The sequence below is a fragment of the Zosterops lateralis genome (genome assembly GCF_965231275.1).
Source record: "Zosterops lateralis genome assembly, chromosome: 5".
NCBI lineage: Eukaryota > Metazoa > Chordata > Aves > Passeriformes > Zosteropidae > Zosterops > Zosterops lateralis.
In genome coordinates, this window is record NC_139766.1 from 14,518,186 (window position 1) to 14,535,022 (window position 16,837).

The window sequence follows — 16,837 nt, forward strand, 5'->3', positions numbered from 1 at the left end:
TACTTGTCAGTATTTGAATATTTGAGAAGAGATGAGGCCACAAATACACCAAGATATGTCAGGATTTAAAAAAAAAAAACTTTCCACCTGCCTTGGAAGCCACAAACTTGTGAAATGAATTATTATTTAAGAAAAACTCTTCAAAGAGAAGTTCTCAGCTGGTGATAGTGGAAGAGTGTTGTCTTTACAGCTGCAGTTAACTATACAGTAATGCAATGCAATGAGAGATGAATCCCATGGGAAGGAACAAGAATACAGGCTAGAATAAATAATTTACTGCAAATCACACCTACCTTACTGTAGCATAATTTCTCAGTATCTCAGCTTCTTAGAATTTCCCACATCTGAATGCTAAACAATACACACTAAGTCATATCAGAGTTATATAATTATGTGTTAAGCTAATAAATAGGATTTTTTGCCATCTGCAATCTTTTTTTAAGTTAAAATAGTTTAGCTATTTTGTTAAAGTACTAATTGTTTAATTGTTCCAACTAATAAGCACTTGCTTGAACAGCTTAATAGTAACATTCACTTGAAGAACCTCATAATTTTCACTTGTGATATACAAGCTTCATAGCCTCATTAGTTTCTCAATCTCCAAATGTTTCCTTGTAATTATTAGAAAGCACATTCTAGAGTTTAAACAGGAAAAGATTTCTAGTTTGGGAATTGAGATGGCCTGATTTTTTTTTTTTTCTCTCCTTAGCTTTCTGTTCAGATGTGCCAGCAGAGAACTCTGTGCATTGCTAGAAAAGCAACAGGGGAGAAGTGTGAAGATCACAGAGCACACAGCTTTTTATCTGTCATTTACTCTAAATTCAAAAGAAAAGAGTACCAGGCCAAAAGTAATTGTGTTAGTTATTTAAAGTGACTTATGTTAATTGATCTATCAACAGTTTCTAATGCACGTTGAATATATCATTCATCATTTACAGACCAAACTGTTGACTGAGATTCATCCATATTCATAAAGACATACAAGCCTATCTATTACTGTAAGAAGTAATGCTGATGTGGTAATAAAAATACACAAAAACACTAGCATTTTTCAGAGCATCCATGGACAGAATTTGAGACTTCAGAAAAGTAACTATTTTTATAACAACAGCTTTATTTCAAGCACTGTTTCTCACTGGATACAATTTATACATTTTGTGCTAGGTGTATATATATATTAATGGAACACTTTCAAAATTATCCCTAGATAAAATATATATTATAGGTTTAAAATTATCCCAACAACAGCTTTTCCAAGTAACATTTTGCTGAGTGTTAGTTCAAATAACTGGAGAAAAAAAAATTAAAAACGCTTTGGCAAAATACCCTTCCACAGTGATGTCTTTGAAAGCATTTTGAATGCAGGGCTTCCTCATCCATTTTTATTCTGGTATCAGTCAAATAGAGAGGAGGAAACATAAACACAAGTTATACAGTTTCATTTAAATATAACTTAAAAGAATATAGACCTTAAATTTTCAAGTGTGTGGTCTCACATTTGAATTTCAGACAGTCAAAAACCTGCCTGCTGCTTATTAATGGACAAGGGTGCAACATGTTTCTGGAACCTCTAATTGCAGTGTTGCACTGGTCCCTGTTAAAACAAAGTTCCTGGTAATCCCAGAGCCTCTGTCAAGGCAGAGGGACTGCAAAGATACCAAACCAGAGAAGAGCAGCGTGGTCACTGAACTGCACACATTGAGCTTCTGGGAGGGTTAATGGTTCTTGTCACAGGCTCCTGACTGTAGTTGACAATATCTGCCTTCACCACCCTCTGTCATAAAAGAAAACACAGTAACAATCAGAAAATACAAACTTCGTGCTGGCAAAGCATTCAACCGATTTTTAAGCAATACCTAGGGAAAAATAATAAACAAACCTTTTTTTTTTTTTTCTTTTTTTTTTTTCACTACCTTACAGGAAGCCTTATCAGGTGCTAATTCTTGTTATAACTCTAAGTTTATTCATGCTAAGCAGAAGCAAGTGCCTTGGTAGATTATCACAACACTACAAAAGGAATACAATTTTTTTGCTAAGGAGAATACAGTTTTACTTCCACAAAAATCATTCTGTATGAGAGTAATAAAATAGAATTTATTTGCAAAAGTTGTGCCATTCATTCTTTAGTAACAGCTGCCTAAATTGTAACTGGAAATTGCACCTAAGTTTGTGTTTTTGTCTTTGCTCCAAGTATTCCATCAGAAAATATGGACAGAATTCAAAGCAAATTTTAAATATAGCCATATTTTAAAAAAGCTTTGATAGGCATACTGGCTAAATATTACATTAACATAAAAAGAAGCTTTGCATACTATATTTATTCTCTAATACAGATCTAACAGATATTCGCATTCTATTTACAAAGCATTTGATAAGACTGATGCTCTCTCCTACACAAGGAGACAGAAATGTACAATTTTGCAACCATTTCCATCTGAGACAGCTCTGTAATATTTTGAATGTACAGCACTGAATACAGTAACACAAAGCATTTCAAAGTTTCTACAAATTATCTGATCATTAGAAACACAATGCAGTTAATTGTACACAGAGTTCCAAAATAATACATTGAGTATTACAAGTACTTTCACATACAAAACACAATCTTCCAACTTACTTTAACAGTTGTTACTTCATGTAGAAGCAATGCAGCTTACAAAAAAAGAAACAAACCAAGTTTTCCATCAATACCTGAACTACTGCATTGAGCAGACTTTGCTCTGACAGTTGGAAGTATGATGTTGGTTATCTTCTTCAGGATATTTCACTAGTTCTGCCCTGACAACATGCTGTTAACCATGTATCAACGTGATGGATAGAGGGCAAGGAGAAGAATGTAAAAAGAAAAGAGAAGGAAAACAATGGAGAGATTAATCAGTAGTTGAAAAGAATGAATGGATAACATAAGATTATGCAGAAGCAAAATGAAAGTGCATTTTCAGGCCTTAGGCAGATATAAGAGCAACATGTCTGGCTGAAAGCAGCACTCTCAGCACCAGGGCTGCTTCTCAAGCTTTTTCCAGGACATGTCTTTTCAAAGCAACTAAATGAAAGGCTCAATCATGCAATCAGCAAAAGTGTATTAAAGCTAGAGAAGGGACAGAATAAAAAGGCAGAGAATTCAGTGGAAGAAAAAATGACAGTGGCCTATTCCTCCTTTAAGTCAAAGATACTTAAATATTAAATACTACATTATCAGCTTGTAACAAGTGCATTAGCTGTACACATGCATCTTTTCCATTACATAACAATCACACAGTGACCAAATTAACAATCTCGTATCAAAATGCTGTAAGTTTTGATTTTTCTTTGCTTCGTTTAAAAAAAAGGTTCCCATTTTTCCCCTTAAAGACAAACAAAACTTTTTTCTTATTATTAATACAGGTTATGGATGCAGGGTTCTCATTATTAATACAAGCTCAATACAGGGTTCATGCAAAGGGAACTAAAATTCATGGAACAATTTCAGCAAAGAAGCAGCAGAGGAGGTAAGTCTGCTATGAAAGATACCTTAAACCAGTTTAATATTTTTTCTTAAATGCTTCAACTTTCCTAAAATACATTTTCAAGTTTAAAATTAATTAATAGATAATTAAATTGATTTTTTTAAAGGAAACAATATATAAACTGGATTAGGAATATATAAACAGTATACATTTAAGATTATCTCTGTAAATAAAACCTATATGTCAAACAAGGAACAATAATTGAATAGGCTGGTAAAGGACTTGGATTTATTAGCTGCTGAAGTACTCTTCTTGAGCTTAATTGATCACATTCATATTATCTTATCTAGTGGACAACACTCGTGATTTACTGGACTCCTGGCCTGATGTTATCAAGAGAAATGTTGCCAAATCCTATGTAGGGCAGTAGTAGGAGTTTTAGCATTAAACGGTGTTATCTGACCTCACAGGACCTAGTTTCTTCATACCAATCTTTTGACTAGAGCTGAGAGGCAAAAAAAAAAAAAAAAAAGAAAAAAAAGTCCTGCAATCAGTAGGCAATTAATTGTTCCTCAAACACAGTTCTAAATCCCATCCTGTAAACACAGCCAAGTTAGTAACTTATGCTTAGGTACACTGTAGCAAAAAACTGATGATCATAAATGACTTGGATTTCCTAATGGAATTTCCTCCAAATAAGAGTTTAAAAATATCATTGCAATGTTTATTTTATTAACTTCATGGTAATTAAAAACTTGGGCCTCTTTGCGTCAGATTCTACATCAAGCATATCATTGCCATGGTTCAAATCACTGTCAATAATGAGAAATAACCTTTCTTGGTCCAGGTATTCCAGATTTGACTTATCTGCCAAATATTTTATTGTACAAAGCTGGCACACACACACTGGTCTGCTGAACTGGCATTTAGTTAGAGAGAAAACTACACATCACTTACAAAAATGCTAGCTCTTGCCAATGCCAAGGAACAAAGCTGTACCCCATGCAGTTTTTACTCTATGGTTGAAAGTAAAAAATACAGAAAGAAAAACATTTGATTAATAAAGGAGCTATTTCCTCAAATTTCATCAGAACCTTGCAATTTAAAAGAGAGAGTATTTTGAGGACTGAAAATAAGTCAGAATCTGCAATTTTCTCCTTTGGAACTGTTCCATTTCAAAAAACATGCTCTACTTTCCAGTCACGCACGAAGAGTAATCTAGTTCCTTGTTTTACCAAAGACTTGCCCAAATAAAGGTTTGATTAACAGTCATCTCAGCATGTTAACAGACAACGTTTAGTAGCTCTAGCTGAGATAGTTTAAAAACTTACCACCCCCAAATGTCTGTCCTATTCCTCTGCTGGAGATCATTGCTGCCAAAGGAGAGCTGGTGGAATGTAACATGTACTTGCACCTCATCCACTTCAGCACAAAGTCTGGCAGCTTCTCTTTAAAACAACTTTCAGCAGCAGTTTAAGCTAAACTGCTCAGCTTCACCCTGATGTGGCCAAAGCATATGATCACCTTCCATTTTCTGATTCTGATGTGGGAGCAATACATTCCAACAAAAGGGCAGTAGCAAATAGCTTGGGCTGCATTAATATCTTAAACTGCTGCAGCTGTTTTCTGAAACAATGCAGAGTAAATATAATTCAATCTCTAAGGCTTGTTCTTGCAGTTAATTAACAGAAGTTGTGCTGATAATTTGAAGGCGACCAATAACCTCACATACTTTTGATGTCTGCAGTTCTGCCAGTCATCAAAGCTCAAAAGTCATGAGCCAAACCCCACAAATTCATACAAGTTAAAATAGGGTGTTTGGGATTCCTATTACTTATCTCTATCCACCTATGAGTCACATCTGAGATCTTCTTAGACTGACAATCGTAACTGACTCTAAACATAAGAAATAAGATGTTCAGGCACAAAATCAAGTACTAGAAATAATTTTAAAGCATGTTCTCAACACTAGACAATAAAAAATACACATATAGCATTTGACTGTTGGCATTTTATACAAATTCAGTATTTAGTCCTATATTTTGTTACAGCCTAGATTGAATGAATATATCTGATATTCTCTGACAAACAGATTCAAGCAAGTATCATCTCAGTTTTCAAAATGAGGAAATCTCATTTTTCAAAATGAGGAAATCTCACATTACACAAAATATGGAAAACTCAAATACATAATCATGTGTGTAAACAATGCATAGTTGTAAAAACTACAATGGCTTTTACTCCTTATTTGAAGATTAAATCCAAGTCAACACTTGTATACTTTACGGCTGGGTCACATTTACTATTGCATTGTATTTATTGGATTCTTTATAGCATTTATCCAGCATCCATCTATCCACTGATCTAATTTTATAGCCCAGTAGCTAGAGTATTCAATGCCTAAAAATTTTAAGGAACACACATCATAAAATTGTCCCACAAATTAAGGAAGACGTGTGCCCATTTTAGAGATGGAAGAGGGAAACACTCCCACCACTACCACACTAAAGGGACCTGCACCTGTCATACAAGAGTTTGTGGTAAAACAGAAACCTCATAATGGCATTGTCCCCTGACACTGCCTCCTTCCAGCCAAGAGAGCAGCTCCATGCTTTTGGGAAACAGCATCTTCACATCACCTCAATTAGGCTTTTCTACAGCAGACGAATTTCTCTCAAGAGAATTTATCTTCCTGAGGATATGAAGGTTCAAGTTTTCACTCTCCAGATTATGTAGAGACTTTCCATTTTCTATTCTTACGAAGTGATGGGGGTATTTGGTTCCATACAACAATGAGTCTTAAGATACAGCTAACAGACATTCCAATACAATTCTCATTGGTTTTTGACTTATATTGGGGAAACTCTTACAGCCTCTTCAAAATAACACTCTCAAAAGAAGCAAAGGTTTTACTTATAACAAAGAGCTGTTGCTTGTTTGGAGTAGATTGAAATTATGCTCCATCAACAGAACTTTGCAAATTAAGCAGCTCACACTCTTTAGCTACATGCACAGTGTTACACCATGTAATGACTTTCACTGTGCCTGAAAGGCAACAGTAAAGTTTCTTTTCTGTCCAAATTCATTTACTGGTTTTGTTTCTTCTTTTGTTGATTTTTTTGTCAGTGATGGTGGTTTTTCAGAGATATTTTTACCTTTTTTTTTTTTTTTAAATAATCAGAGCATGGATTCACATCAACAGTAATATGTGCCACAGTATTTAATTCATGCAAATTAACTATTTATAGGCTATTGCTAGTGCAACTTGTATAATATCAACCTTGTCTGACCCATATATTGCCTTTTCCATTGATCTACTCAACAAAATCAAAAGCTAATTACAATACTAAAGTAGAAGGAAGCCTACTTAAATCTGATACCAATTTCACACAGAAAGGTATGTACTCTTGAATTGGGGCTATATGGAGCTTCTTATTTTAAAAACAACCTAAAAACAGATCCTTTCTTTAGAATGATACAATTTTCTGTATAACCCTATTACCAGTCTCCTTTAAATTTAAGGTTTTTGCACACCTTTCTACAATCTTACACCTGAATTACACCACTCACAGCACAGAGAGGCCTAGGACTGGTATTCCAGTGCTAGCTAAACAACCAAAGAAAAATTGAAGAACTCTATATGCTCAATTATTTATAGGCAAGTAATCACAGAGCTCAAAATAATAGATGGATTGTACCTTAATAGTAAAAGAACACTTAAAAGACACTCAGTATTTCTCTGCCTACAAATTACAGCTTTTTAAAACTAATTTGCTTGTTAAGTACACTCTGTAAGTATATTTCACAATTCAGTTGTTTGCAATACAGTTTTCTAGCTAACCACTTCAACACAGATTGCAAACACTGCTGTGGCAAAGCATTTTCAGAAATTACATATTTATTGTATATTTCAAAAAGAAGAGGACCAAGCAGTACATAAGAAATGCTTTGCCATTTATTTTAAATAAACTTATTGACTTATTTTGTGGTACTTCAACACTGGTATTGAAAAGCAGTTCCAGGATATTACACCACTAAAACAGCAGCATTTGGGTTCACTAAGTAAATTTAAATAATTGTAATCTCAAATGTCATTACACAGGGTTGCCTCAGTATAGTCTTTCTTTTTGAGGTTTGAGAAAAACTTTTCAGTTTAAACCCATGCATATAATATCACAAATATCTTCCATGCTCTCTGTATATGCATACATATTTAATTTTTAAACTAATCTTAAGCACTATTTTTAAACAAACTTCCTCAGAAGTTTTTTCTTCCTTTTTGAACATGTTTTTTCTTGATTCAGAGAGTTGATCATGAAGGATAAATAAGAAATTATCATATTTTAAAAAAGCTGTTGAATAATTGAATAATTATCTTCAGAACAACTAATGAAGATTGATTTAAAGAACAGTTATAAATCCACAATGAGGTCACTTATAATACTAAATAAAATACTAAAAATATCCATGTATTTTTGGAAAATCACCTGTGATTGTTCCAATTCTGCTTTGTTTAATTTGATGCCGAGTATGTCAGCAGCAATTCTCTGAAAACACAGGAAGACCTATGGGAAAAAAATTGCATTTAAATGATTAAAAGCAGACATCCTTGAGGTTCTTTCAAATATCAAATCATTCTTGAACAGTAAACAATGATACACAAAATTATGACCTGTGCAAAACAGATCTGAAAATAACCTCATCTGGTACTTTCAATTTTGTTTAAAAATTTGAGAAAATAATTCAACAATGGTACAAGGAATGAACAGTATGCTGGATTGTTAAGCAACACTTCTACTCTGCCTCCAGAGACCTAAGTTTAAACAAGCTTTTACACAACCCACCTCTCAAATACTAGTCTCGGTGCTATAAAATATGAATAAGGGTATTCACTAATGTTTAGCACAAAAATGCATTACCAGTGTATTGTGAAATAAGTAGTGTAGGTTTCTGAAACTGAGAATAGCAGAACTGTGCATCGACATCACTAAAATCTCTACTATGTATGTCCAAAAAATAGCAGTATGAAGGAGTTCTGAAGAATTTTACAAAACATACACTGAACAGAAGTATCTAGGAACAAGCAGGATGTTGTACAGCCTGCAGCAGCAGCCTGGCAGAGTCAGACTTTGGACATGGTTTAACACATAATACTGGGTAGGATTGCTGTCTTAAATAATTCCTTTAATTCATCTCAAGACAGTCCATCTATCTTACTGTTTAGGTAAAACTGCATTTTAAATGTGATTAAAGAATATGTCATGTTCAAGAGGAGCAGCTAAAGTGTGCACTGCTGCTGAACACTGTATTGCCAAGCTACATGTTATATTTTATCTGCAGGGCTGTTCGTCTGAGCGCACCATCTAAATTCCTAACAAACACTGGTTTGCATCATGCAGCTGCCACCCACAAAAAAAAAAAGATCTATATACATGCTCCCAGTCATTTTCAGTGAAAATTAAGAAAAATACTATTTACACAATCTCTTCTAAAACCCAACATGGAAACCATAGCGGCACAACTAATGAAGTGTGGTAGCTTCCAAAACAATTGCTCTTTCTCTCAATTCCTTGGGGTAGTACTGGTTCTGTTTCACCAACATCTACACAACAAGAAAGGGCATGCTGAACAGAGATTCTGAAGCTCACAGACCTAGTTTAACCCACACCAAGCTCTCAGGTGCTCTGAGCTACATCACCTGCCCTGGGGACACTCTGTGCAAAAAACATCAAGCACAAGTGCAATGCTTCAGCCATGTGATTTGATGGACAGTAAAACAGTTAGTTCTACTAAATCTTTCATTAATTTTTTTTGCTCCTGAGATGACTTTCAGAATTTTCTATTTTCAAAATCATCTTTTGCAAACAAGTCTGTTGAAAAGATCTGACGTAAACAAAATAAATAATTTAACTGAGTAAGACTCCTCTAGTCTATATTCACAGTGGCAAGGAATGGCCTCTTCTTAAATCACTGCTTAGGATAAACACATTATCTTCTGAATGATCAGTTTGCAGCAAGGGCTACTCCAAATTTATATTGAAACTAAAAATGAACTGTTGAAACTACTTCTTTTGTTAGTAGATATTTAGGCATAGACTTCTTGTTAATGATTTCTAGGCATATTCAGATGTACTTTTGGTTTTAAACAGTAAACTATGAAAAAGTACAATCAGTACATATAGTGGAACGCTGATGCAATTAATGACTTAACTGCAATAAAGATTCTGTCATAATTAGCAATGATAAATATATCAATTATAAAACCAACTGATTTCAGTGGTCTCCTTGAGAAAAGAATAATTTTATCAGACACACACTTTACTAAGTGTAGTAGTGTGAGGGTTTTCTGTTTCTAGCATAAAACCCCTGTATTATCACACTTTAAACAAACAAACAAACCAACAAACCAACCAAACAAAACAAAACAAAACAAAAACAAACAAACAAACAAACAAAAAAAAAAAAAAAAAAAAAAAAAAAAAAAAAAAAAAAAAAAAAAAAAGCCAAGGATTAGGCAGTTCACTGCACAAGATTCATCATCATCAAAGACCTTAACAAGTGATTCCATTTGTGGACTATACTTCCATGTACTTGAACATGGTATTACAATTCAATAACATAAAAATAAAGTAAACTTTCTTGTCAACAGTAATATTAAGGAGACAGATACAAAACTGTTTTATGGGAATAACAAACTCATTAGGCATGAGACAGAAATCAAGCAAAACAATACAATATTATTTAATTTGACTGATAGTGTCAACTGAAAAAGAATCTTTTCTTTCATACACTTCCAACTAAAACAAATAACCCAGTTAGCTCAGAGTCAGAAGATTGTTCAAAAATGTACTCTGCAAAGCATCTGGTACAAATGCCAGAATGTTCAAATTTCAATGGACCTGCAAAGGGAATGTCTCTCATGGCTCAGGACTCATATTAAAATAAAATCTTTTATCACAACACAGTCTCATCACATTATTTACCAATTGTTGAAAATTGCTATATTGATGGTCTATGGATGAAACTCCACCTGGAATGGAGAAATATATTTAACTACAGGCTGACAGCAAACAGAGATTTAGCTGGTCTCAGTTCTCACACTGATGTATAAGCCAGATCATTTTCATTAAAATCAGTACCTCGAACTGAAAATCAGATGAGAAACCACTGTAATTTAATAAGAATAATATGAACTCATACAAAGATCTACTTTTGGTGCAAGTAAGGGAGGCAACAAAGGGCCTGCAACACCCTGAGTTCTCAATAGTTTGTTATGTGAAGTATAACAAAACTGCTGCATCTTGAAAAATAAACAACAGACATGGACAAGTTTGGAGGTTTTTTCTTACTTACAGAATCTCCTGTCTTGGCTGATACAAAATGGCTACTGAAATTGTTTTCTTGACAAAATCGCTGGTGCTTGTCAGCTTTCACTGTGCGAATATGCTCCAAGTCAACTAAAAATAGGATGAAGAAATGAAAAATTATTACACTGCAGTCCACTTAGTTACCCACCTTAGAAATTATTCATTGGAAGCACATTAGATATAATACTTTCCTTTACAGGTGTATGCAAATGCAAGTTTCTTTCTCTCTATAATCATTTCCTAAAATAAAAACTATGAATTACATCAAACTGATTTCATTTGCAAAACTAAAATGAAACTACAATTAAAATTTTATGGCCAAATGCAACAAATTCGTATCTCAAAGTTCAAATTTATTTCTGGATACACTCAAATACTTTGTTATAACTCTACTGGTAGCTATATACTAAAATAAGACAGAACTTATATTCCATATTCTGTTTGCAAGCAATATGCATATTGGGGATTCCAGTGTAATCTGAAGAGTTTAAAAAATAAATTCACCAAAGACATCTGAATCCACATATTTTTCCAAAGTAAAAATGTAAATAAATTATAAAGAATTTTATTGCAGAACATAGCAAAGCAGAAACATTCACTATAATAAAAAAACTGACTGAGTAAAAGCAGTGATGCTTAGTTACTTACATATGAGGCTTTCAATTCCACAGAAGTGTGGTTCAGAAAATTTTAAAAAGTAAAATGCACATTTCAAGAAACACACATATTTTCATTTTTATCACTTTACAACCACTGGAAGTGGAGTAAAGCTTTCAAATGGTATTTTATGCTGAAAGGCACTGGTTGCTTCCAAAATCTCACATAACTCAAGTCTTGTGCAGGTTTTATTGTGTACATTCCAGGTTCTCCAATCTGATCCTAAGGTAATTGGAAACTATATTGAACTATATAGGAGTTTCTCTTTTTTTATTACATTACGGTTCCTATAAGGGTGTTGACTCAATGTAGTCAAATTATAAGGCAAATATATTCAGAAGGATTTAAGGACAAGCAGGCTCTTTGAGTTAATACAGGAAAAAAAAACTTCAACTGATTTCCTGAGGAAGAGACCCAACTGACTTGTAAAAACTTGTAAATTTGCAAATCTAGTAAGCCTGTATAATAGTGTTATTTGATTATCAGCTGAAAAAATGCTCTCCTACTACATAAAAGGCTTTATTTTTAAATGATATTGGAGGTCTTTAATTTGTAGGCTCTGGAGATTTTCTCTTGGAGATTTTTAGCCTAACAGGGGCTTCCTACACCCCATTTATACTGCTTACCTTGGTTAATGTGGAGTTTTTGACACGTATTACTGTTCCTTGCACATCAGTAAGGCCTTGTTTGTAAGAACAGGCCTAAAATCATCCAGTTACCACAGGCATTAATTTGTGAAGGACTAAAATAATAAGCTATTAACACTAATGTTTCTAGTATAGTTTTTCCATAATACTAAACATCCACTATATAATAAAGTTCCATTTAAAAAGGGAAGAGCAAATACATCTACCAAAATAAAGCCTGAAGTCAATAACAATTTTATTAAAATCTCATGCATTTAATTTTTTTCTCTGAAAAATAACTACCAAGATAAAAGATAAACTCTTTTGAAATGCCTTAAGAATAAAATACAGCGTACTGCCTGAAATATTTCATTATTGACCATTATTTTTATGCTTCACATATTAGTTTTAAGTGCAGCTTGGAAAAAAACAACAGTGAGATTACTCTTTTGGGAAAAATAAAAATGTATTTTCTTTACTTTCATTTCATGAACTTTTAAAGGAACTTTAACCCCATCTCCAGATTTCACTCATTGTATTTCTCTGATTATACCTGAACTCCAAAACTCTACACACAATTACATACAACTAAATAAATAGATAGATAGAGTGCATTTACATTATATTTCTTTAAAGTACCACAACTTCTTTATATAAATACATAAAAGCAAGTTCACTAGTTACAATCTCTCTCGAACTCTCTTTCCCAGGAAGGAAAGAATAGAGAGTGTACTAAGAAAACAAAAGGCTAAAAGGCTGGTGAATTTCCAGGAAGAAAATGCCACAGGGATATTGGGAATTATATCCTCAAATATCTCTTATTTTCTATGAAGAAACATCAATAATACATGGTCAGTGGAGTATATACTCTACTACAGATGAGAAATTAAAGCACACACGATCACAGAAACAAACAGATCGAAAGTGAAAAATCAAGTGTAATTCTATTTTCAAACTTTGTATACTTCTCAGTCCTCCCCAGTCACAGGTATTTCACTTTCTGCTTCCTGAATTTTGGGCTGTCTGCTCTAGACTGTACAGGCACTGTCATGCCAGGGAACTGCCAGGTGCCTGTCCATGTGTGCATTCAGAGCCTACAGAAAATGCCAGGTGATCCATGATACATTAGCTCTTGGCGAAAAAGGGCACATTTTTAGTACAAGAAGAGTTTCAAGTGTTAATAAATCTTTAACTACCCAAAACTGCAGTTTGAAGTCAATGAAGGGCAAAGATCCTAAGTCCAATTCCTTTGCATTGCCCACAGACCAAGGGCATAATCACAGAGTTACTGAAGATCAGCTAAAGACAGAGAACAGTTTCCCTCCAGCCCTTTTTCTTTTAACGTCTGACATTGGTCAGCTCAACAGGCAGAATTGTTAGCACACCGGGAGATAAGTCTGGTCCAGCTTTTATTTAGACATCACAGCAAAAAGATTTTAAGGAGAGCTTTGGAGGAGAAAAATGATTTTCTAGAAAAGATGTTTATAAGGAATGCAAGGACTTCATAGAAAGAAAACTAACAGCTGGCCAATGTGGGCTCATATGATGAGCCAATTAACAGCAGGAATAGGTATCTTGGGATGAAGAATGATACAAGAATGCACTTAAGCCATGAAAAGTTTAACAGCAAAGACAAATAAGTTTTGGACTGAAAGAAAGCGAGTAAGATACATAAATATTGTTTGATTTTATAAACCAGGAAAATGATCTTGCAGAATATTCTAAATGACTAGATAACATACCAATGGCCAAGAAAAAGGAATTATTGAAATTTAGATACAAAATGAGAACATTTTAATTCTGGTAATGGCTATGCTAGGCCATATCTAACAAAGGTCTCAGAGAAGGAATCTGCAAGATTTGGCCACACATCAAACACAAACATTTAGAGAAAGGCTCAAAGTGAAGTTTACGTGCCAGATGGTACAATCATCTTCCTCATCTTTAGGGAATGAGAAAGAGGGTAACAGCAGGGCAAAATTAATAGCTTCATTTTTCACCAAGGAGAATATAAACTGATGGCTAGAGATTCACAATGGGATGTATAAAGGAGACCAAAGGACACAAGACACAAGTTTGAAAAGTAAAAAGAGATTTAACTATTTGCAAACAGTGGCTCTCTACAACACACAAATGTTACAAACCAGTATTTTTGGTCAGAGGCTTGAATACTCTCCTATCTGCATGAAAATATTTTTTCTGATCATGAAAAGCTAAGGCAAGCTCCAAGATGTGTAAACTTTGGAGAATCCAGTGAGAGTATTTCTTTGATCTATCATTTCAAAAATTCTAAACGTCTTAAAAATGGGACCAACAGCAGAAAGGGCAGTTAAAAGTATAAATTACCAAAGCAATAGTTAAAATGTCAAAGGAGTACATTGCTAATTCCCTGGCTGGAATGGAACCACTTAATATATTTGCATTAAATTGAATACTTAAATAAACTACATGAAAACTTGTATCAGGATAAGCAGAGGGACATCATGAGCAATGGGGAAAGAGAGAGAGATACGGATCATAGTATTGTTCCCCTGACCAGCCTGATGAGGACAGAAAAAGGAGGCTCATCAGCCTCCAAAGTATATTCAAAGTCTCCTTCAAAGAAAAGGCATCCACAATACAGGCTGTTGCAATTTTGCTTATTTTTATGCCTGAAATACACACTAAAAGACTCAAGTGACAAATACAAAAAATACATGGCTTCTAGATATTCTCCAAAATTTATCCCCATTGCCTTGCTTATCCTCTGAAGAGCCCATGTTGTTAATTCTCTAAAATAAGACTAAACATTAATCTTTAAGCTTTTCTAGTATGAAGAGTCATTTCAATTACAGTGGCAAGGTAAACTGCTGTTCCATAACAGGCCTATACACATCTGTATGTACAAGTATCCCATAAAGATACCAGAACAACAAAATCAGATTAGAAATTTTGGGAATTCAGACACAGCTCTCAGCAAGGCAAACAGATCCAAGTGAAAATCTCCTCTTAAAGACTGAGCACAGATCAACATCTGCTGTAGCAAAAGTAGGTAAGACTTACTAAAATGCTTGCTTCTCATGAATTCCAGGGAGTTCCATTTTGATTTATAGGTGAGATTAAACAGAGATCTAGTGAGGTGGAAAGAGAAGAGAATCTAGGAGAAAAGCACTGAACTCCCACAGAAATCCCAAGGATACTCCTTCTAAGGCATTCCTAAAGACTTGAAGACTTCTTGGAAGAAAATCAACTCTATCCCAGCCAAAGCCAGCACAGGGAAAAAAAAAAAAAAAAAAAAAAAAAAAAAAAAAAAAAAAAAAAAAAAAACCAGGTAAGAACAACACTGAAGAATTTAGGTAAGGGAAAAGATGTAAACACTACTGTGGCCATCTCTGTAGAGAGCAAGTGACATTTCAAAAAAGACAAGGACAAAATAGTAATTTTAAGTTATAACCAGAGAAGTTTGATTAGGTTACATCTTCAGGTGATCTATAAAAGGATTTTCAGTAACTACCCTTCAAATTGTTATTATACATCAATTATTTGCAGTGAAAATCTCGTGGTCAGTGCTAAATCAAAATGGAAAAGGAAACCATACTTTAAAATACTGCAAGGCAAGATATCTATCCTCTGATTAAAAAATTCTGAGGAAACATTTGAAACAGTATAAATTGTTCCTCAAAGTCAAATGTCTATATGAATTTACATGAGAAATGAAGAGTAAATCACTGAAATTTTAGTTTATTGAGCTGTGGCAAGGAAACAGAAAAACCTTAAAAAGTACTAGATAAACTACAAATTAGTGCTTTACCCTCATCCAGCCATTCACCAGCAATTCCATCCTGATTGAGTAGTTCTGCTGCTTTTGACTCTGAAACCACTAATGGTAAATAAATTAACGTCAAATTTTTTTCTCTTCCACTATTTAGTGTTTGCATCATTCCATAAGTTAAAAAGTGGCTTGCAAAGAGCCACACGCACTACCATGTACAGACTATCATTTCCATTCCACTGCACTATATCTGGTGTAGCAGCTTAAACACTATTTTAACTCAACTGCTTCTCCAAAATCCAGGAGCTAGGAGCAATATAATAAGCTCACCAGAGTTTGGTGTGAGGAATAAAGTGTGACATCAAATCCCAGAATTGTATTGTCTTAAACTTAAGGCAATAATAAAACACATGTAACAATTCACCCAATACAAAGACAAAGCCAGAAGTACTTTAAAATACATATCGTCAGTCAGAAGAATGATGAATGTTCTGGTTTTATAATCTTTCAAAACCACATAAGCAAATAACTGCACATACTCTAAAAAGACAACAGAGTGTTATTTGTGCAGAAGGTAAAGGCTGCTACGCATTTCATTTCTCTCTCTTTCCCCCAGGACTGCCAGTAGTCTTTTCTTTCATAATATCACTAGAGAAGAGCTTCATGTAAAATTACAGGGGTTTTTAAGTAGGAAAACATCCACTTTGCATGAATCATCCTTTCAGGTAATTCTGGAAGAAGCACAAAAAGGTAACTTGTACTGGTACTTCCAAGCAGCTGAGAAACTAGTGACAGTACCTGCTGAGAACAGTATGGACAACTGAGTGTAGTGCATGTGAAGCAATCTGAGTGCTAAACAGTTTGTTGGTGCTTCCCCTGGATCTTGAGATTACACTTGCAAACTGCAAGCTGTTTTCAATGGTTATACATAACCTATCCACTTTCTAAACCATATGTATGGAATGAAATATGAGTGAGTTTTAGAGTTTC

The 16,837-nt window shown here is 34.1% G+C and overlaps 1 protein-coding gene across 1 annotated transcript in view; it reads right to left on the reverse strand.

Moving 5' to 3' along the window:
* Positions 1-1,094: 1,094 nt before the first annotated feature.
* The window catches only part of RAB28 (RAB28, member RAS oncogene family), a 63,421-nt gene continuing 47,678 nt past the window's right edge, over positions 1,095-16,837 (reverse strand). Inside the window, exons 5-7 of the mRNA XM_083860939.1 lie at positions 10,800-10,903; positions 7,934-8,011; positions 1,095-1,774 (exon numbers count right to left, since the gene is read on the reverse strand). Of these exons, the coding sequence (XP_083717065.1) occupies positions 1,682-1,774; positions 7,934-8,011; positions 10,800-10,903 (275 nt within the window). The 3' untranslated portion in view covers positions 1,095-1,681. The remainder of the gene's footprint in view (positions 1,775-7,933; positions 8,012-10,799; positions 10,904-16,837) is intronic.